General features: G+C 32.2%; 1 protein-coding gene across 2 annotated transcripts in view; it reads right to left on the reverse strand.

The window, feature by feature from the left end:
- LOC137929444 (arylalkylamine N-acetyltransferase 1-like) overlaps positions 1-24,715 on the reverse strand; it is an 80,314-nt gene that overhangs the window by 30,905 nt on the left and 24,694 nt on the right. The window contains exon 1 of one of the 2 annotated variants that reach the window (XM_068772398.1): positions 7,243-7,439. The exons of the other annotated variant lie outside the window; for it this stretch is intronic. Coding sequence (XP_068628499.1) covers positions 7,243-7,329 — 87 coding nt within the window. The 5' untranslated portion in view covers positions 7,330-7,439. Of the gene's footprint in view, positions 1-7,242; positions 7,440-24,715 lie in introns of those variants that run through there. 2 annotated transcript variants of the gene reach the window in all.

Genomic DNA, 24,715 nt, shown 5'->3' on the forward strand with positions numbered 1-24,715 from the left:
GAGTCACAGATTTCATGCTTTTTGTAAAAACACTACTGAGGTTATTTCTCTGACAAAGTTTTTGCATAAGCTTTCACGTGAATATAAATCAAATAGTAAATTTAATATATTTTTAACATATAAAATATAGTGTTCGTCTACTGTTTCCACAGTTGTAAGTTGGGTTTTATGTATCTCGTTCAATTTATTGTTTAATGTTTAAACGTTTACATATTCAATCTTTTGGTGACTTATACCGGCCTTACATGTAGATATTTATCTAGATATGATATGTGTCTGTCAACGTACAGTCACGAACAGGATTGCCTTCGTCGAGGTCGATGTGGAAGTAAATAGAGACAATCCTTTTGATTATCGATTGGTATCTCTATGAAACAATAGTGATATGTTTTTCATTTCAATAATTATATACCGGAAGAATGCCACTTCCTTCCCTGCGATTATACTAAAAATGAGCTTAATTTATTTAATTTTATAGATCAGTTTACTAAGAATTGCCTATTGATAGGCATGTACTAAGACCATATTATCGTTGACCTTAACATCTGTTCAATAAAGTCAAGTTAAATATGTAATTTAAAGTGACAACTTATTTACATTATGAGAAGAATGCCAGAAGAAACCAAATTGACACAAATTAGAATCAAATTGAACTCCCCTATAAAACATTCTGCAACTTAAAGCTTCGAGGGTTTGGAACGCGCCCTGGTTTGAGAAGAGGATACAAGAAATTTTTACGGATTTTTTTGTTGTCACTTTTACAATATTATTAATAAAGCAGTTAGAGAAATCTGTTCCGAAGCTTTATTTGTACTAAGAAATTCTTTACTCTGTAAAAGGATTTATCTACATGTTTTTAGTTTATGAACTTCTTTAACTTATAGAATAGTGAAATCGTCGACGATTATTTGCTGACAAAACATTTAGTAATTTTATGAATACACGAAACATATTTTTTCAAGTCCACTATTTGAATCGATCTGTGCGGATATTATTGTAGCCTTTATAACTTTTGATTTTAAAAATTATCATTAGGTTCGTCTTATGATTTTGCTCTTCAAAATCGTAAGTTTTTTGAAAAAAGGTATTAATACCATATGTTTAATTTATGTTTCAAGTTGAAAAAAGTTAAATGGAAATCTTAGTTTGGCACTAATTTAATTTTACCTATATAAGTGATTATTATAATAGTATCGTAATAAAAATAATTTGAATGAATTACATATGTAGACATAACACAGCCGATTCCAAGTATTATAAATGTCTGCAGAGTTACAAATTGTCACATATCCAGTGAAGTCCAGGTCATCTGGTTTTAACCAGTGCATATTGCAGTATTCGAGGCTGAAGATGACGTAGATATTATTTAACGGTAATATGTAAATGTACACAATACTTTAATATGAACGACATTGAGAGAACAATGTAATTAACTTTGTCAATGAAGTAATAAAGCCAAAAAGTTGACACAAAAAGAAAGTACGTTAAGTGAATTATTCGCAAATTATACACGATTGTAGAAGAATTGTCTTCTTTACGTGCATTCGTTGACGACTAGACATTGGTATTGTCATTAATTCATAAGTTCACGTTAATATGAAATACATTCAACATGAGTTTATTAAGATACGCAAGAACTTTTCTGCTCTCTGTCTTAATATTTTAGTGTTGTATATTCATTATTATGTTGTAAATATCATTTAATATCAAAATTAGTTAAGTTGTCATCCTGCTTATAAATATGGCGGTAGTAGAGATCTGAGACATTGTACTTGTATTTCTTACGGAATGAAAAACTAATTTTGTGCACCATATATCCGACGCCCTGTGATTAAAAATTGATAATATAATCCTAGACTATTAAAACGTGGTTTATCACTGCAGGACTCATTGGCAAAGCCGGACTCAATGACATGTAGAGCGTGCCGCGGAGAGCTCGGGATTTCTCTACGCGATCGAATCAGGGATGTGTGGATCCTTAGACGAATGGAAATAACTGATATAGCCCAGGGGATTGGTTTAGCGTGTGGAAAAAATAGTCACCGGGACCAAAAATTCGTGTACGCGCGTCAAGTGTGTAACCTGTAGTGTTCCATTCAGTGTTCTAAGAATAAGGCGGCCTAGCAGCCTGTTCTGTGGAACATGCTGAGGTTTTTAAGAACAAGCTGAGGTTTTTTAAGGCCTTCGAAATTAGTTGTTGTAAAGATGTCTAGGCTAAGTGTCGACAAACCAAATAGACATATAGCATTCATTCACGGTTAAAAAAACATGTAACTATGAGTTGGTTTGTTATTTGCGCTATAAGGTTTTACGATCAAAAGTTATCAATATTATATTTATAAACAATCATAAATAGATGCTTAAGGTTAATAATCTTATCGTTATTTTCTTTACATTGGAATCGTACTGCATCATCATATTACATTATTGATAGGCACTGTGGTGTTAATTATAAAAATAACATCCCTGTTAAGATTAAAGCATCTGTTGTTAATATGCAGCTAATGTGGAAATGAGTGAGCAATTGGTTTTTGAAGTGTCAATCTTAATCGCCCACTTAAAGAAGATAAAGATTACCTAAAGACATGCAAAGACCTTGTTAAAATAAGTTCTTCAGTCTACGAATAAATTCTCACTTCTGGCTTTATGAGATACATAGTTAAATTTAATTTAATTGACTGATTGATATATATAAAAGTACTAGACGCATCGGCAGAAAACGTGATGTCAAAAGTTACTGGCCACTAAGGTTCTAGTTAAAAAAAAAGTAGTTCAAAGGCAATAGTAAACGGCTATTAGACTAAAACGAGTTTTCTATTTTCATTAAACAAGACTTCGTTAGTAATATAACTCATCATATATATTATTTTATATTATTTCTAATATACTATATTCCTCGGACTTTTTTAAGGTTTTTTTTTAACCTCGTGAATCTTATTCGTGTTTGTACAAAAATGTAAAAACTGGTACAAACGAGCTACTACTTTATTATTTGAAAAAGTGGATATAATTTTTTTATTTAATGTTGTAACAATTTGATAAAGGGCCGCACACGGTTCAATTTCTTTTGTGGTTTATGGTGGTGTGACTTTTGTAAAGTGCCCGCGGTCGGGACACGCGTTACCTCTTAGAGAATGGATAGACGCAGTAATCCGCGAGGCGCGCCATTTATTAGCTCATTTGATTGGAGGACATCACATCTCTGTCGGGTTTTTGTTCTTCTTTCTTATAATATTACTTTCTCCTTTATTCTCGCGCACTAAGTGTGCGCTTGATAAGAATCGAACCAGAGAGCTAGGGATGGTCAACAATCATTAACCAAAATCTTTTTACTTACGACCTCTTTGGAGGAAAAAGCCTAACTACTTCGGTGTGGACGAATCTTAATACAATTAAAACTCAATCGTTAAATTAACGTTTATTCTGAAAGACTGAAAGATTATAGGTCAAATCTTTCTTCCATTTTAATCTTGTCCACCTTTCCTTTGGTAATTATTTTAAATTGTTTGTAAATGCTTAAATTAAATTAAACATATAGTTATCTACGCTATAATTTAAAGGTTTATATTTACTTAATACGGTGTTGTAGAAACTGTTGCATTTAGCCTCTACTAAAGCGATGACGTCATGCCAGTTGAAATCGACAATGAATGTGATTATCGTTTAATTACGATTTCGAGTTGTTATTTCATGCAGGTAATGTACCCATTTAACTGTTCTAGAAACTTACTCGCCTGTAAATAATAATAATGCTCAAATTTTTTTTTCTAATAACTCTGACCGATTTGATGCATTGTCTTGAACAATTAAAAAAGGTGTTAATTAGCATATTTAGGCACACGTCATCTTTTTTTTATTTTTTTAAGTTAGTTTTTGCCTTGTGATTTTATCATTGAATTTTATGAAAAGTTAATATTAACAGTGAATTTACAAAAGATGTTTAAAAGTAAAATGATTGTCTGAAAAAGAAATGTGAAAAAGTAAATTCACATGTTACATATATCGAATATGTAACATGTGAATTTACTTTTTTTACATTTTCATTTTTCACATTTGTTTTTTCAAATTAGCGATTTCCGCCATAAATAACATTAGTTATATATGTATATATTGACGGAAGGTCACTGTTGCCTTCATGAAATTTATAATTTTTAAAGTCTTGATGAGGCTGAGTGCAAAGGGCACTTAGTCCAAATGAGAATTATTGTGTTACTTAGCACGGTTCGGGGTCTCTTTATTGAGCCTCGGACCGCTACACATAATTTTCATTACTGGATTGGTCCGCCTATCTAACAGTTTACTTAGGCGGGCGTTCCGGGTGACAAATTACCTGTAGCATATGCCCCGAGTGGGAAACAGTGAATACATATGTTAGTGTTTATATATACACAAAATATAAATGAAAGGTTTCTTACGTTACGTCATCACGTAAACTAACCTAATATTCAAAAAAGACGTTTAAGCTTGGTCTTGTTTAAAGGCACATAATTTCAAATCAAAAGAATATATTTTGACAGGTCATAAAAAGAAAAGTTAAATGTACAATTATGCTAGGTTAAGCATAAGTATTCCAACTTTTTACAAATCTAAATCAAAGTTTTAATGTTATGTGGTATTTTTATATAACGTAGTAATAACAGATAGGTTTTTAAAATATAATTTTGTAAATAATATGAATTAACCAAGAATGATAACTGTTAATGTCCAGTGCATCTGATATTACATTGAAAATATTCATTTCGTGTGTTTATAGCAATAATCAATTTGTACTCTGGAACTGGATGTGGAAGCCTTGTAATCTGTATATGTACTTGTGTCAGAAGATTTAGCTACTTTTTAACAATAAAATACGTAACTATGTCCGACAATGTACAGTCGTGTCAATAAAACTCGATTTGTTTAAATACAGTAAAAGGAATGGATGTTGAATAGTAAATGACATTTAGTACTTCTTTTTCATTTTTTTAACGTCTTCGTTGTGCATGTAAATAAAAATAAAAGTTTAATTTTAATAAACAGTCAGAATCAGAGGAATTATATTCTTACATTGTCAGCAATTAATAATTAATAATTGAAAGGTTAGTTTTTATGTTACGTAAAAGAATGTACAACGGCATTAACAAAAAAAAATGAGTCCACCAGCACTCACTTCTCGAGATCTAGACCAATACCATCTAGAAGTTTTAAAGCGAAAATATGACCATCGCAGTACGGGATTTTTAGTTAATTAATGATCCATTAAATTCTGTACATGCGTAATATACTGGATATGTATTTTCCGTTCTACTATTTTCTAACTCCTATACAAAGTGTACAATTGCATAGATGATGCAGTTAATACGTTTGTTGGAAGTATTTAAACATTGTTCTAGATATTTATTACAAAAATTATATTTGTGCTTTCGTTCGTTGATTTTCTGATTAAACGAAAACAAAGTCACAAGGTAAACGAGTTTCTTTCTAAAATAAATAAACCAGGTAAACATATCGACAGTTTAAAATATTATTATGTACGCGATTCGTACAATTTTATATGACTCTAAAATAATGGATATGTTTTAATAACTTTTTTATTATAAAAATCAATTGTTTTCATCCTTTCTAGTACTTCGTAATAATCTATATACGTTTTTTTTGTCATAAGATAATGATAATTATATATTGCTAACGTAACTAACTCTTTAACAGAAATATGAAGTTCTTGCATTTTAAAGGGAATGTATAATGTCATAACTTGCTAAATCAGCGCCCATTTATTTATTGTCTAGGAACATATTTCTCTTCTTTCTCTGCAAAATTTATTTCAGACTGGTAAACTTGACAGCTGTATATTCAACAAAAACGTAGGTAGAATGTATTAGATTTAATTGATTGCAACCGTTCTATTAAGGCTAAGTTAATCTATAGATAGAATGCGAATTTGATAACGAGAGTTGAATGTTCATTTAAGGATAAGTTATTTTATCATGTATCTAAAATGATAATTAGTTTTTTTTTCTAAACGTTGACAAATCTGCGTTTAATGAATTTATTTGGAGTATATTATAAATGAATTGTAAATTTTGTTTTCCTTTTATTTTTTTGATAACATTTAAATAGTCATTTATAGTTTTTTTTCTGTTTTTACTTTGTAATCTAAAATTTCTAAATAGTAATGGAACATAATTTTCATTTAGTCTAGAATAGTCTTTTTCATAATTCTAGCTTATTTTTTACGATCATTTATTTGACTAATTTGACATATAACTTAAATTAGATTTAATATTGTTATATTCCAAATCAACTAATGATTATAATTTGCTGGTTAAAATCGTATTTCTAATAAATACTAATAAATTGATTAACCTATTAAAAAGGGATATCTTAAATAAATCTCCCTAGTCTATCGAATTTTTAATTTCTTTTAACCGCAATAGATGCTTATATGCTTCTGTTACATATATTTTATTTATTAATATCAATAACATTATTAATTTTTCTGACGTTAAATGTATTTACACATTTAAATTAAGGAATATGATAGATTTCTTTAAGAATACGATGTAATGCCGCCAATAATTAGGACATCGATCCGTTTCACTCGTGAAACGATAACAAAGGTTTTCAGCTTAAATATTTCAGTGGAAATTCGCTTCCTTTAAGTTGCGTTTAGATAATAATATTTGTATAATATGTGTTTAATTAAAATGATTAACTAACATAATTCGTAAAAGAAAAAATTAATATTTAAAAATTATTCGCTATTAGCGGATTAACGCAAAGCCTACATTAAATAAAATAAATAAATTGAATATATATTCTCTTTTAAATTTATTATAAGCAATTGTAGGTAAGTTAAATGAGAATAATCACGATTTGTATTGAATTCATTAGTATCGTTAGTCCTGTCAAGAAAAATTATCAGTGGACAGCTACATGTTTTTAATTGCATCCAATCCAATTTATTTATGCATAGATGTCATGTACCTTCCGATCATTTGTATTGCAACAACATTATCTGCGGCAGTTAAAGTAAAAATAATTAGATACATGTGTACTACTGTTTATAATATTATCTGTGTTTTGTTTAAAATTTTGAGTTCATTCATGTTTTGAATTTAGAATTCCGGTAATGGTAGTAGACACTATTCTTCGAGATTTAAATTTCGCTGTTTTACTTACTTTTGCCTGCTTCCCTATAAAATTGTCTAAGAAATATTTGAATTTAACGAAAATTATTTGTTATTATTATTATATATTTACCGTATATTTATTAATCCGCGCATTGTCGTGCTCGAAGTGCCCTTTCTCCTTAATATTCACAATGCTCCTTGCACTGGTAACAGCCATATTGAATGCGTAAATTTATTCGAAATTTAATAAAACTGCGCTATTCTTTAAGATCTGTCACTTTACGCGCGAAACGGATGCGGCTCTCGCGTGCTCCCCGGTAGGACCGCGACGAGACTCCAAGGTGGAATGATTGCGAAATGGCACGCTTCTTTTATATAAAAGCTGTATGAAACACAACTCGCCCCCTCGCTCCTGCTCCCTTTCATTTAAAACAACTTCATATTCCAGTACAACAATGCGCTTTGTCCTATATTTTTATTGTAATTTATTTACAAACCTACGAATCGTCTGGTAAACACCCATCAGAACATCACTTTTTTGTCGGTATTATGTTTTAATCATAATTAATTTTCCAGAATTAAAATAAAGTTAGAAAAAGTAATAAAAAAAATTGGTGATACAAAAATAAAAATAATCACCAGTTATTTTGGTGTTAATATAAGTCATCATTAAAAACGGTGAAGTGTAACTATACGTGTGATCTAATTATGATACTAACCCCGACATTGAAATTACATTGAAAACAAGTATAATGTTTCGTTATACATCTTTCAATTCTTCAGGAAATAGATTATATCTTAGTTGTGTAAATCATTTTCGAGTTCCAGAGTTGTTGCGATGTTTTTTCGTTAAAACAGCCTTTAACCCAACCTGCGTGATAAAATTATGTTACGTGATCGAGTATCATGTATCTCATCAATAGAATCTTGTAACTATTGAAGAAATTTGGAGAAATTATTACATGTATTTGTTCATTTCTTATACTAAATATTCGTATATATTTTTCATAGGTGTCTTTTATGGTCTTTGAAATAAATCTGAGATAGGATTATTAGCTTAATAACTAATAAATCAATGGATTAAATCAATGAAAAAAAAATTAAAATTATTTGGAATTAGTAATTATCATATTATTATTATTTCTTCCTAAAAAAAATTGTTTCGAAAGCGAAATATTTTAAAATATTTTTCTACTGATATCAAGTTTTGTACAAAACCAATTCAAGTAAATTTTAAGCCTTGACACTGATCAGTTTTTTATGTTCTTTTCAATGTCCTGTTGTTCATGTGTTGTTACCATTTTTGTATTTGTATTCTATTATGTTATGCTAGTTCTAATGTATTGGAAATTTTTAACAATGAATTATAGCATCCAAGTTATTCTATGGTAGTAATTAAATTATTGGTGAATGTATCTATGACGATGTTTTTACATAGGAACATCTTTGAAGTTAATCTTGAAGACTCTTACAACTTTATCTTTAGCTTTGCGGGTTATATTTGCGATCGACAAATTATCCATATTTTTATACCTTTCATCGCAATAGTCAACTTGTGGCTTCATTAGCACGTGGTAGTTTTTGTTGAACCAATTGAACCAGACAATACCTTGTCCAGTCGTAGATTGGCAGCATTGGGAAAAGGAAGTCAAAGATTGTGTTTCGTCAACCAATGTTTTATGAACTTGACAGACAATAGGACCACATATTACATTAAAACGAATAATTTTATCGAGGCTTAATTAATACTCAACGACCTTCAATTTAAACTGTAATTGTGAAAAATAAAGCGTAATTTTGTGAAGTAGTAGTTGACAGTAATATTCTTAGTAAATTTTATGCTAACAGAAAGGGATAGTCATGAGTCATTCATTATTGATAACCTTGGTTAATTAGTTTTTGTTTGTATTATAATGCAATATAACTGAAAAGCGTTGTGGATTTTAATGTATAAATTTTTGCGTTGTTGCTTCGTAATTTAAGATAAATCTTTGTACTATTGTTATTTTACTGGTGTTTCCATCACAGTAATAAAATATAAAAAGATCATTTTATTTCCAACACGTCCTTCTGGAAATATATAGGAGTGACCTTTGTACAGCAATCGGTGTGATGATAATGTTTCTATATGCATATTCAAAATGTTTATGCCTTTTACTTGGGTCCATATGAAAAAAAATATCGTAGAATTGTAACTATTTTCTTACTAATAAATAAATCGACATTGCTTTTTTTAGGTTATTTGAAATATATTGTCAAGCTTGATCAATTATGAATTGAATGTTACAATGTTAATTAAATTATTGCGATAACGAAAAATTAAATAAAATCGATTTTAATCGGTTAAATGAAAAACATACATGGAAAAAATATTGTTTTCCAAGATTACAAGGACGAAGGCTTCTCTTTTGTGTCATTAATTTCTTAAGAACTCTAGAAACATTCATTCAGATAATATAGATTCCGCAATATTCTAGATCTTCCATATTGTAATATCAAGCGAGATTCGAATTATTGTTTACGTCATCCGTATATTACTACGAAATTATACGTAAATTGTAAATGTTTATTAAAATTATTATATGACTACCGCGTGTTACTTGTGTCATTTTTACAAAGGAATTCCGTAACATAGTTTAGCCGTTTGTTAGGAAAAATAAAGATTACTGTTTAACTATTTATCTGTCTTAATATCAAGTTTAAATTATTCTTTTATAAAAAATTGACTGCTTTTTAATTCGGAGGAATAATTTTAAGTGATATCTTTATCTATCATGTCAAATAAAACTTCTTAGTTTTATTGGACGTTTTACTGCCTAAATATAAGACCACCAGGTATTTTACTTGTTTTCTGTAATTACTACAATTAATCTTATTCTCATTCTTCAATATGACAAATGTGAAAATTAGGGAACGAATGCTGGAGTAATACTGTTATACTTTCTGACCATGTACGATGTTTCGGCAATGCACTAAATTCCACGGGGCTAAATTACTATGATTTCTGGCATAGATTGCATTGTACTGTCCATTTGTTACCCTATTTTTTATTTTCGTTTTTACTTCCGTTCCAATTCTTAGTGTAGAAGCTTTATATTCTTGTATATTATCACAAATGTAAGCGATACTAATTTAAAACAATGAAAATACTACTTCTTGAAAATTACAAACATATAAATGCTTTTCGGAGAAAATTCTAGAACATATCTTAGCTTAGAAAATAATTCATATAAGTGCTTAGTTCTCAAAAAGAACCTTGTTACCGCCATTTCGACGCTCACTATATAACAGAACAATTCTTAAATCTTATCGAGATTAAAAATTATTTATTTGTGAACAAGGACGAATTCAGGTACGAGCGGCTTCTGTGATATGAGTTGAAATAAATTCGCGAGATTATTAAGAAACTTTACTTACGCGCGGATTCATGTGATAATTTTATATATCGATATAGACGCTTTACGGACGTGCCTACGTTGCGCTTTGGCCTTGTGACTTTCGGTACCTGATTTTGAATGCAACGCACTTAGGGGAGCAGTCCCGTGCTCGAGTGAAAGGTGGATTTAGGTTAGGTACATAGCTGGCTCGCATACTTAGCACATTTAGAGTTCTTTTTATAAAATATTAAGCGGAATTATAGCTTTAAACTGTTTTTTTTTTAATTCGAGTGTACAGCTTTGTGGTTGGTATTTTTAATTTAATCTCTTTCATAGCCTTTAATAAAACGTTATGTTACGTTTCATTTTAATTAAACCTACATAAACTTTCATATTAAATTAAAAACAAATCGATATTTCAATTTATAACATTAGTATCGATTATCAACGAAATTTCTCTAGACATGAAACTACTAGGACATCAAAAAATAAAAATAATTATAAGTTATTGCATAGAAAGATAAAAAAAAACGTTTATATAATTGTAATTCATAACGCAAACAATATAGCTGTAATGAGCTTTTAATTGGAATGTGTCTAGTTGAAGGTATATAAGGTCCGTGTGTTCAGAGAAATCCGCTACCGATCGACAGATCCTGTCTATGTTTCCCCAAGGTCAATATTTGATTAAAACCCAGCTCAGGAACCTTGGATTAATTATGCACATCATTTATATAGCTGTACTTACCCTTTATTTAAACGGAAAACCATATTACTCTCGCGTCAAGTGATTAAAAAGAAATAGACGGAACCTCCGACGCATTAAGACATTTACTGAATATAAAAACAAGTGGTGCGGCTGCGGTAACCAAGTAACTTAAATTGAATTGTTCTAGAATATTCCAGACTGAACGATCGTTACGTTATCACAAAGTATTGGCAATTTAACGTCTTATAATATTTTTTTTTACATAACATTGTCCAGACATTGTTCAGCGGAAACCTTTAAAGATTTTTTCTAATTATCCTGTACAAAGTGATCACTTTGAAGTTAGTGCCATTGGATTATTGGAATGCGACTGGTCAATTACATTTCACAGTACAAAGTCCACTGGAACAGATAGTAAACAATAATTACATTGAATATGTATTAATCCGAATTTTGATAACTCTTTTTCTTATTACATCGTAATTATGAAATTCGTTATTTTAAAAAAAAACACTGATTTTTCGATCGTTCATTCTCTACTTTAAAATCTTGACACCTGCAGCTAATAACTTTGTATAATATTGCTCTGGCTATACCGAATTCTATTTCAGATCTAGTTGGAAATATTTTACACACATTAAACGAGATATGATCGATTCAGTTAGTTTGTTTCTGCGATGATCTGAGTAAACTAAATTAGTTCAATTGAATTTAACATTACTTATTTAATTAATAATGTGGCCTACAAGTTCTGGAGTGGAGCCGGCGGATCTGCAAAACAGTACGTACACCCATAAAGTACACACAGCATTAGCATATGTATACACAGCATTCTTAAGGTCGTTGGAAGACACTGGGTGCATGTCGCTTTTAACTGATCCCATTGGAAATCCTCACGACAGGGGCGGCGTTCATTTATTTGCAATTTATTGTGTACCATAGATAACAACAAAAAAATAAACATTTTATTTAGATTTACAAGAGGCGGTCTGGTCGCTCGAGGCGATTCCTACCAGACAACCTTTGGATGGAGAGGGCAGTTTGGAGTGTGAGTATACACACGTAAATCTATAAAAATATATATACATACATAAATATTTACGAGGAAAAGGTATAACATAAATACGAAAAAATAAAAAACGCTGCAGATTATCCTATTTTAAGGCCAAGATCGTTTTACAGGTAAAATAACTATACTTATTTTTTTTTTCATATTGTATGACATAAAACCCAATTCAAGGTATAAGTGGCGTGAGTAGGTCCCTACCAGGTGATAGATACATAAAGATATTTTGTTAATTAATGTGTACGTATTACACTTCCGTGTATTTTAAAACCGTACACAGTTGCATACAAAAGATTAAATAATTTTATGAAGCCTAGGCAAAAGTATAACAATCTTATCGTTATGTTACAACAGAAATATCCATAATTACATTGCTGTTGTTTATTAATATTCTTATGCACATTCACAAGATAATAATGTTATAATTTTTCTTGAAGAACCTTTTCTCTATCAGTTCTTGTGTTTAGCTCTCATATTGCAAATTGTACAAACAGCTCTCTTGTATAGTACAAAACTATAATTGAATTAGGGAGCGATAGACGTTCGATCTAAATTCGCTCTATATAACTAAGTTTTCTTCTATTTACAACATATAGCTTGACTGATTCCCTCCGTAGTACCCAGTGCGAGCTCAGCGCTTGGAGTGTTCGGACGTGTCTCCCGACTTTCCCGCCTCCCGGTTTGCTGACTTGGAATTAGGTTCGTTTCCTTGCACTCTGGTGCAAGAAATTCTTAAGTACAGCTTTTGGAAGTGCGGAATTGTCTTCGGACTTTCCCGCCGCTCTCTCTACTATTGCTGCCGTTAAATTTTGTGCCCCTGCGCACGGATTCGCTACGCTCGGCGTTTGGAGTGTCGGAAGTGTCTTCGGACTTTCCCGCGTCCCGTAGTTGCCGACGTAGTGTCCGCTTTCTTGCACCTCAGTAAAAGAAAACCTTGCAATCAGCGTTAGAAGTGTCAGAAGTGTCTCCGGACTTCCCTGCCTCCCTTAGTAGTTGACGCAGATTATTGTTTCTAACTGTTAGAGACCGTCTAAGCCACCGTCCGTCTCGTTCAGTCTGTGAACGGTCGCAGACTGCACTGTTCCTGTTGCTTCGGTTCGGACGGCTCCTTCGTCGTGTCAAGTCAAGAAGCAGGCCGCACCCGAGCCACGTGTTCGGTCAACATCTGGTGGCCTGCCCGCTCCTCGCGCCTTCGCGTTCCGACCCGTGGTACCCGTGGATACCCCCGTACCCAGGTGCTGAGTCGTTCGACCCTAACCTCACTACTACACCCAACAATGGCGCAATCCTGGCGTCACTACACGGGCCCTTCCTTTGGCGAAGATCCGGTCATCACTTTCGGCCGTAAGATGGCCATGAAATACCCGGAAGAGTACAAGGCAGATGCCAAGGACCGTCCCACTCGCTTTCTGAGTGACTCCCCGCAGTCACCTGACACCCCTGTCCGCTATGAAGAACGAAAATCCCTCCCCGTCGATGACCCGTATCCGAGCGATGGCTCGTCGGACTACACCTCCGGGTCTGAGTATCTAGGCTTGGACTCGGAGATGGAGGTCGACGGATCGAAGCCTGTCCCTCGAACCGACGACTTTACTCTCGTCACTGGCAAGAGAAAGAGGCCACTTCGTGCTGCTTCTTTCCCCACTCACCGCGGCGGTACCTCCAAAACTGCCTCCCCATCGGCTAGTCCGGCCAAAAAAGCCGTACGCAAGCTCTCCCCAATGGTTGCTCTCAAGCAACCGTCCGCCCAACCCCAGTAAGTGGCCTCCCAAGGCCCTCTCGAAAACGGGACTAAACCTCCCCCGCCCGTTTTTCTCCACGACAAATAAGCGTGGAAATCGTAAAGCTAAGAATACCACTCAAGATATTATGATTAGCTCCACCTCTGTCAATGACTTCCGTCGCTTCATCCGCCACCTACGTGGGGAAGGCATCTCCTTTCACACGTACACCCTCCCCGAGGATAAACGACTTTGAGTCGTTATCCGCGGCCTCCCGCTTGAAATAGAGATCGCCAACGTAATCGACGACCTCAAGAAAGCGGGCATCCTTGTAATCGACGCGAAGCGCATGACATCTCTGCGCACTAACCGCGCCACTCATTATGGCAACCATAGAGCTTTCCTTCGAGGGAAAGCGAATCTTTGCTCCCAAAGAGGTCTGCTCTCTTACAGGGGTCTCTTTCGAGGCCCCTCACCGCAGAGACATCGTCGGTTATTGCCACATATGTCAGCTATAGGGCCACGCAGCCCGCAATTGCTTCTTCGGTACGGACATGATAATTCATTTTTTTTAACTTTTAAACTTTTTATGAGAAGATTAAATAATTCATTTCAAAAATATGTTACATTAACTTATTTGTTCTATAATAATGTGAGATAAGTCAATATCTTCTTCTGCCGAGTTATTGAATAACTGGCAGAGCAAACTATGCCGGGCCGTCTACTATTTTATAAAGTACTAGCTGAACCCGCAAACGTTGTTTTGCCATGTATGTTATTTCTAGGAAACATTAAAAAACAAATAAAAAATAAGGGTTGATCGTAGACGAATGAAAATTTAGGGTTGTATGTATTTTTGTATGCTGTGTCATATAAAAATAAAAACAAAAATTTTGTCTAGAAATAAAATTAGGGGTGGACCACCCTTAACATTTAGGGAAAAGAAAAATAGATGTTGTCCGATTCTCCAGCCTGGCCGTTTCGGAGGAGTTCAATCACGCACACCGTGACACTAGAATTTTATATATTAGATATGTCAAAATTCGAATATTCATGTATGTATATACAGAGATTAAACTTCCATTTAGTTATGTAATCTATTTTTATAACTATAAATATTTATATTGAATATAAAATAATCGTATCGTTGAAATGCGCAATCATATTAAAGATCGATTTGTAATTAATTATAATAACATGTAAAATAGTTTGTGCACTTTGACTCTTCTAGAGGTTTGTAGAAAAAAATAATTTTAAATTAAAATTAATTTCATGACGTTTTACACATAATCTGTACCTTATTTATACTAATCGTAACTCTGTAGGTCACGATCGTTGTCGTGACACATAATATCTTGAATATATCTTACATGATGAATAATTTTTACAGCCACCAGCGAAGTCGTTACAAGAAGCCACAAGAATATGAAGAAACAACGAACCATTGATTCCATTGACTGGGTGGACTGACAGCATAGTCAAGGTTGCGAGAAGTGACTGGGGAGGCAAATGCTTTTACATTGAGCCTATAGGCTGACATAATGTTGATATTTTTTATGATTGGTCAGAGTTTAATTTTAATAGTCCTTGCAACTTTACCAAAGTTTGTACAAAATTATTTGCTGAGGCCCTAATAGATTCTGTTAAATTACCAATAATAATATTTTTTAGTAAGATCTGCAGAATTTTAATTTACGTTTAACGTCGCGTTTGCGTTGCGCTAACACGAGTAGCCGGGGACATAGTCGCCGCCGCTGGTATTAGTCCTTGACAGTTCTTTCACCACTAACTAAATCGGCACCCAATTAAGTGTCAATGTCAAACGCACTGTTTGTTTTCGCGAATGTCGCGCCGTTAAGCGTTAATTAATGCCACCACAAACTCTTCAAGAAGTTGTTTTCGGTCTATTTTATTTTTTATAGGTATTCAGTATCAAGATTTTGTTCGACATCGTTTCAAACGCAAGACGTCCATTGTTGAAAATAGGCTATAGATTTAAATTAATTGTAAGGATTTTATTATCTATATGAAAATAAAATTTATCAAAAATGTTTTGCAAAACAGTTCGAGTTTAATTAATTTATTTTTCATATAATCGTTATAGCAGGAGGAAGGTTCTTATGAAGAAAATATGACAAAATTTCGAGAAAAACATTAGAGACCACATACATATTCACGAAACTTAGCATTACGGTTTAAATATGTATCATACCATTCTTAGCAAAATGTTGGACCATATGAAATATAAAACTAATTTTTTTTATCGCCATTTCAGCCGCAGAACATCAATTTCCAACTGATTCACAAAGAGACTTACTGGAAGCGGCTTTGCATCCAGTGGTTTTTGACGACCTTAACAAGGTCGTCTATCTGCCTTGTGAGTGGACGTCTAGCACTTACCCGCCCGTGGACTCCACTACAAAACCTTAAGGCCTAAGCGGGCATTTTTAAAGAGACCCGTTATTTATAATTAATAAATTATATATATTAATAAATAAAATCCATAGACTAAGTGCTCACCTTCAAATACGTTTTTTTTTTATTTTAGGACTAGTAACTTTAAAAGGTAATTTGTGGAGATAGTAGTTAATAGTCAGTAAATGGTCTATATAGTATATAGGAATATGACCGACGTATTGCAAACTTAAAATATATGTACGATGTAAACTATAAATTTATCATTGCTATTAATTCATTTTCTTCCGTGACGCGAAACTGCCGACGTGCAATATAATTGTAGTTATATTTGACGTAACATGCAATTATGTACAAAAACTACATCCATGAAGCAAACAACAACCTGATCGAAATATAATTATGAGCTAAATCAATTTTAATATACACAAAGGTATAGAGACAGACAACGATGCATATATTTTTATTGTCTTCACAATTTATATTACGTAACATTAGCGCAGCGCGTGTCTTATGTTTTATATGTTATTATAAAGATATGCTATACATCAGGGATGGCCAAATTGCGGCTCTTTGAACGATTATTTTTGGCTCCGATTGAATGTCGAATTATTTTAATATTTAAATTTATATTAAATAATTCAGCTCCTGGGAAGACGAAACAAATCACTGGTGTGAATATTTGTTATTATTTTTCCACAATAAAATTAGCTAAGTCCAAATACCGATCATAATTAATTAAACGGCATCTTAAGTATTATTATCATATATTTATGTCATTATATCTATCTTAAATAAACATATTTTGTGGTTTTGTTTAAAAAAAAATTATAAATATAATTTTTGTGAGAAAAAAAAACTTTCTTTTGCGTGTTTCAAATCCGTATTCAATTGCGACTCGCGAAAAATTTCATTTTTCGAAAAAGGGTATGCACTATCAAAGAGCTTGGCCACCCCTGTTATATATCTTTTATAAATATATGTGATTATTACCCATTATTTATTTATTATTATACAATGTTATAATGTATGTAAACTATTAACTATTGTTAATGTACTTCTATCCATACAATTTTTTCAGTTTATTTGTCGGGAATTTAAATAAAATATTACACAAGTCAAGCTTTAACGCTTTTCGTAGACAAAAAGTTAAATTTGACATTGCGGTGAAACTTTTCTTGACAGAAATTTTATATTTTCTATACAGATAATATAATAATGCATACGGAATAATCGTGAGTTTTTTGTGTGAGTGATGAACATGTCGTAAACGAAATTGAAAAGATTCTATTCAATTGACCAATATGTTATCTGTGACTACTTATATAATTGTAAAATTCTACTGTTGTCACCGTTATTATATTACTATTATTGTATTTAGATTATTATTATTCAGATAACAATATTATTTTAACAATAATTACAATGATAGTGTATGTTTACGACAAATGAAATAAACCTTTACAAAAAAAATTCTAAAAAAGAAAAGTAGGAAAATTAAACAAAACAGAAAACTCATCTTTTTTGATATACCAATAATATAAAACCTCCTACTGGTAAGAAATAAGTGCAATATTTTGTGTTAACTTTTACATTTTCGTTTCAAATGAAGGAACAGAAAAAAGCTTTACAATTTTAAAAGCTCATTAAAGCTCAAAGGGTGCTTACAACAGCAGTGTTACTCAAAGGTTCTTTTTTAACTCGTCTTGCTTCGTGTCTCATATCGCTAATTGGCTAGAGCGAAGACAAAATTTCTTGTATTATATGTGAATAAATATTTCATAACTTTGATATGCTTAATTAAAGATATGTTTTTATAATGCTGATACGTAAATTCTGAATACATTTTTAATACCAATTTCAGATCTTAAAAACGAACTCATCAAAAGAAAATGGAAGACCGTGTGTGTAAACTGCCTGATTGTTATTGTAAGGTTAAGAGACAGACGACATTGTTAAGGTCACTGGAAAACGCTGGATACAGACCGGTTCCAACCGGCCCTGTTGGAAATCAATGGGGGACGCCTATGTCTAGCAGTGAATACTCTACGTCTGAAATAATGATGATTGTAATGGTCGCTATTTATCCGTATTCTTTGTGGACAGTCAGTGGAGTTTGATGGATGTCACTTATAAATTGAATTTCTGCTCTAATTATGAAGAGTTTTCTTCGTAATATTCCTTTTCGTTGTGTAAGAAGTCGTGAAAAACATAATTCCTATATTAGTGAGACATGATCAAAATAATTTCAAGCACTGTTGACATGTTTGTCATATTCTTATAATTATTCGTCTTGCAAGCGAGGTCGACTCGTAAACTACGACAACAACCTCCTGTATTAAAGTTAGAAAAGTTATTGGAGTTTTTTTCGTTTTCCCGAAGGCGATGTTAATGTTATTCAGGCAATAAGTATCGAGTAAGTCGAAATTCAGCCCTCTCAGGCGCCCTTGCTTCGGAATACTGAACGCATTCTGAGTGAGAAGCCAAGCGAAGGTCTCCTTCCAGGTGCCATTGTGTCTGTTCAAACAATTTAAGAGCGCGGTGTCTTCTCAAAGTAAATTAGTATGTAATGGCCCAAACCGAGGCACTTGAGGGAAATCTCAACCCAAGGTATTTATAAATGCCAATAAGGCAAAGGTCACCATCCATCATAAAAGGAAATTTTTGTACATTTTTATTTCATGTATATCGGTTTCCTTAAAAAATTTTTGAATAAAAAGGATGTTATGTAATTTAAAAAGATCGCAACTACCGCTAAAATTCGAACTCACAATACGATTTTAGTCCTTATGTTTAAGCATAACTGTTTTAAATTTACTATTATTTTTACGAGTATTTAGATCGCAATCAGCTTGATTGCTTTGACTCCTTCTTAGGCGTTTCCTGTGATTGATGGTTATGGCTATACATGTCAGTCTCCGCTAACATTTTTCTTTTCTATGTAAGGGTTGTGCATGGTGGTGTTGCTCACTTCTTACTGCTTTATTGCTGCGAATAGGTGACCATCCTCTTGGTCTTTTACCTATGGTGTATATACTATAATACCGACAACTATAAACTACTCCGGATTTTTTGAGGTGCTCAGTGTTTTGTGATAAAAGGAGGTAATTGGTTTGTCCCGTATATTCGTCACAGGATAATGTGCGCTTGCGCTTAGTTGCGAACATAGACGTGGTATTATTAAGGTATAGAACATTACTAGAAAAAAAAAACAGTATAATCTTATGTTTTATTACGTAAACTTTAAAGTTTTCTTCTATAACCTTAGAAGTTATACAAAACTATAATTTTCAATGCAAAGATAGTTGTCAACTATTTACATTTAGGCCTATAATTAAAAAAGTATACCGCCTCGAAGCCATGATCAAGCGACTTCCTGATTGTGCATTATCATCAGCCTGTGTTTATGTTTTCACGGCCTTGACGCCTGTCACGTTGTTTTTCCTAGTGTACAAAAAATAGCGTAACATTCCATGCCCTATAATTTAGCGGAATTACATCCTAAATTAAACCTATCGCTCTTTTGCATAAAATCAATCTCAATAGTTGCTGAAAACATTTTTTTTGTTAAGAATTTTTTTTAAAATAAAATATGGCTTATGTATTTTTACAATGCTATAAGGCACTAATGTGTGAAATTTAATGTTAGTCAAAATCTATTGCGTTACGAATTTATTATCATTTCAGCCGGACGTATATTTCCAACAGGACTAATTAGAGGCGACCTGTGTCCAGCGATTCCGATGACCATAACTAGATCGTCTGTCCACCTTGTGAGTAGATGCCCTGCGCAAGCGTCAGCCCGTATTTGGTCTTCGGTCGAGAACTTTAGAGCCGCAGCGGCATTCTGTTCTGCGTGTTTTATGGCCTGTCTACTGCCATTTCACCTTGCCTTGGCAATTTTTACTTTTGGTTATCACAACATTCACCCACAAGACGATACCGAAATGGAAAACGTAATAAATCATACAATGAAAATTTCCAAATGACAAATCCATAATGACTTTGAAACTTAAGTTTTTAAGTTGCTGCTAATTTGTGAAAATAAATAACAGAATGATGTACATGAAAATTTATTAAAACGAAAAATTACTTAAGATTTAAGAATTTAATTTAGGATTTTAACACATTTTATTTAAATTAATTTTAACTTGTTATAAAAACATTCAGTTATTGACTTTTATATTAAAATTATCTTTTATTAGAGGCATGATTACCAATACCGTATTACATTCTATATTGAGTAAATTCATTAGTATAAACGGCTACTTATGTTGGTATGTTTACACATTGTTGATTTAGATCGCACTTGTAGGTTTGAATAGTTAGTTACTACTTGTCTAAACTTGTTAAGAGCATCGGAAAATACTAGATGCAGGACGCTTTCAGCCGGCCTTATTAGAAATCTACGGAAAGGTTAGTGTTTGGCAGTGGACGTCTTGCGTGTGATGAGCCTAAATACTTAAGAATCAGATATTACTTTTAGTTACGAATTTGCGGTTGTATTTATTCCTTATTAAACTATGCACAAGGCTGAATTTAAAATGAATGCCTTCCTGGCAGCCTTCACATTTTAATTTTAATATGTATGGACATTGTGTTTTATCTTAATAGTTATAATAAGCGTGTAGAATGCAATGGCGACTGAAATATAAATACCGTGAGACTCATCCGACGCATTGCTTTAAATGTCTCATAGGCATAGTTTGAATATTTTCTGGGCGAAACCTGATACATACAGTAATAAACTCTGCATTAAATTTGTTTTAGTTATAAAATGTGCTGTATGTTCTAAAGTGATGATTTATGAGGCTAACACATATCAGATATAAGAGTGATTGCTAAAAGCTTAAAATATTTTCAAAGAACCATCAATGAGAAGTTTCGTCTTTATTTTGTAGTTTATCTTTTTATATAGTCAAATAAATTAAATATAAGTAATTAAAATAATAGTACTATGTTTCGGTGATGTTATCCTGCCCTGTCTTCATAGCTTATTCGATATCAGGCTTTGCAAATCTAGGATATGCATGTTATTAATATAACGCTCTTATTTCTTAAGCCGTCGTGTCTTGGTGCTTTCTAGTCGGATCAACGACTTTACCTTGACTGTGTTAGGACGAAGGTATTAGAATGTTGTTTATTTGGTCACAAAAGGAAAATGCGGATCACTATTTCAACGTCTTCAATTACTATTCAGCAAAGACAAAATATTTATGGAATCCCATAAGGACGTTCCAGGTATACCACCCGTGGCTTGTTTAATAAAAGATAAGCTATTAATGCTATACCAGCTTTGTCCTTATCGTATCTGTTACGTCGGGAATTTTGTCAAAGAGCTGGCTGCGTTATTTGTCGAAAAGAGAAAATGACCACACTCGGAATGGCTCAGTTTTAGTATTATTTAGTTCTTGGATTATCTGACTTGAATGTACTTTCACAGTTACATTTTTAACTTCCAAAATGACTAGTTTTGTTAGGGATATATGGAATTGTTTGTCCTATTAGAAACATCGATGTGAAAGTTTATTTGCTCTGCTAATTGGTAGAGATGGATACTTTTTATGCTATTTACCTTTTTCATATTGGCCACATCGAATTAGTATTATGAGAATTGATTTCAAAATGTTTCGGCGTAAGATAAAACCATATGTTTCCAAAAGCAAATTGTCTAGAGATATAAAGGTTTTGTGACGTTTAATTTTTGCTTGCACGGATTTAAAAATTGCTCCTAAATGCGTATTTAAACCGTTAACGCGAGTTACTCTTGAGTAGATAGACTAAATTTTTAGTTAAAATAATGAAATTTACATTTAGTGTTACATTTGATAGGTAGCCGGCAGGAAAAAATAGACGAATTTAAGATAATAAAATTTACAATATTTAAACAAACTATTTCTAAAAATTATTTTACATAGAAAAGTAAGACTTAATAAATGTCATCTTTTAATATAATAAATAAATTTTCGTTGTGTTTTGAGCTTCCTTGAAAATCATTAAATGCAATGCTTAATTTATTTTTTTCATTAAGTAAAATATGTTCTATATGTGTAAACAAATAATTAACTAAATCAAGCTAGAGTAAAAAACAGACGTTTAGACATTAGACATAATCTAATAAAGTTAACATTGACAAAAACGTGAGTAATTCATAACATATTTCAAATTCTTTATTACACAATTACAGATTAGTTCAACTTATATAAATATGTTAATAATTAGTTAATGGTTCCTAACGTGTAAACATTTTATGATTGGATGTTTGAAAAACTTGTGATTGGATACATTTTTAATAAGTTAAGTCACGATACAGGTTCTCGACGTATAGCGATCCCTCCCCTTTGAATTTTGCAAATCCGAGCCGGTTATATACAGATCCATGCGATTTCGAAATGGTGTATCTATAATAACATAATCATAGCCACGTGTTTGCTGTCTTTTTACGATAACATTTTAAAATCTATTTAATTTTTTTTATATCAATTTCAGTTATATTTTTTCTATATTTGTAGTTGAAAGTTATCAACTAAAATATCTAATGCTATATGTTTATGAAGGGCGTTTATAAAAAGGTGTAAAAAAAGGTGAATCAATATCTAATTTTCAGCAAATGTTCAGTACACGGCAGGTGACCTGTAATATGATTAGTTTTCAATAGGAAAGCGACTAGCTAAGAACTTCTGGCAGCACCAAGTCTGCTTGAGCAGATCGTAAACAATAATTAATTTTATTTTAGAGTAATTCAAAATATAAAAATGCTTTTTATTATTATATTACCCCTGTATTATTTATTGTTTCTAAAATAATTGATTTTTGGATAGTGTGTACCATATATTAATTGAGACCAAATGAGCTATAAATTCACCCCTTTAACGCTTTTACAACTATTTTCAATCGAAGTGTTACGGCATTGATATCCTCTGCAAGGCATAGGCCTCCCTCAAAGATATCATATCCATGTGGTATATACATATAATCGCCAAGTTTCGCAGGAAGGTTGGCGATCGCAGTGTGGTTTTAGGGTAAGCAGAGCACGCTGCTGCCTACCTTCTGGAAAAAAAATTGTGAGTAGTGGCAATCCCAAATAATTAATGCACAAAGTGTGTATTATATAAGATCCCGGGAATTGAACCCGAGAGCTACGAATAAGTCTCAGTCTTCTACCACTGCTACCACTGCTTTCAATTTCCAATCACCTGTATTATTGCTGATTTATTTTAAAATGAAATAATCTAATCAAAGATTATTTCAGTTTATATCTATACTACCATTGTACGTAATAATACCATGTGGCCGAAATGTATTCGGTTTTCGCGTCATCGCTTGACTATATATATAATATCACCAACCAAAAGGTAGTTTTTAATAAAAAATAGGATTACTATTTTGGAAATTTTTGAATCAACCAAAGATATTAATTCGACTAGTACTTTTTTATTTATTTATTATATTTTTTCTATAAAAATTTCATTATTTGTACTACTTTTCGTTAACATAATATGAACCCATGAATGTATCATATGGAATATAATATTCTATCAGATACTGAACATGAATTGATATAAACTTTATTTTTAATAAGTATATTATTTATATCTTGATAATAAAAAGAATAATTATATAAAATGTTTCAAACGTAGTTGCATATAGCTTTGTTTACAGTTCAAAAGTGTTTTAAAACTTTTATGTTCTTGTTTTAATTTCCACTTAAATGCATTCCATATTTTTGCTTTGTTATTTATAATGTATCTCAAGTAATTTTTATGTAGAATTGTATTGAAGGTGCATGTAACTATTTAATCCATAAGCTGCTGTGGACTCCGAAATATTTCTTTTTTTATTTCCACCTCGTTTATCAATAGCCAGTACGAATCTTATTGCTTGAGGTCAAACAAAGCCTTTGGTAATGATGTTACTGAGAACATATAGTGTAAAATCCGCAAGTTATTCGTTATTTATATTAAGAACTAAGGATATATTTACTTTGGTCAAAGTGGCAGTCTACTCTCTACTCATGTTTATCGTACCTGTTTACTTTTTCAAATGGCGTATTTTTAAATTGATTTCGAATTTGTCGTAGAAGTCAAGTCCAATATGAATGCGAAGGATTTTAACGCAAAAACAATGAATGAAAATTTTAATTTAAAACACTCAGCTTTGACCTACTTCTGGACTTAGGTCTCCTTCCAAGATTTCCAGCGACTTAAAGCGGCCTGCATCCAGCGAATATACGAGCATTACTAATCCATTCGTTCTTTATCTCGCTATATTAGTCATATAGGAAATAGAAACTTAAACCAGTCAGTTCCTAGAAA

The sequence above is a fragment of the Battus philenor genome, unplaced genomic scaffold (assembly GCF_028537555.1).
Source record: "Battus philenor isolate CCGP_79_NKW_IND1 unplaced genomic scaffold, ilBatPhil1.0.hap1 SCAF_11, whole genome shotgun sequence".
Classification (NCBI taxonomy): Eukaryota; Metazoa; Arthropoda; class Insecta; order Lepidoptera; family Papilionidae; genus Battus; species Battus philenor.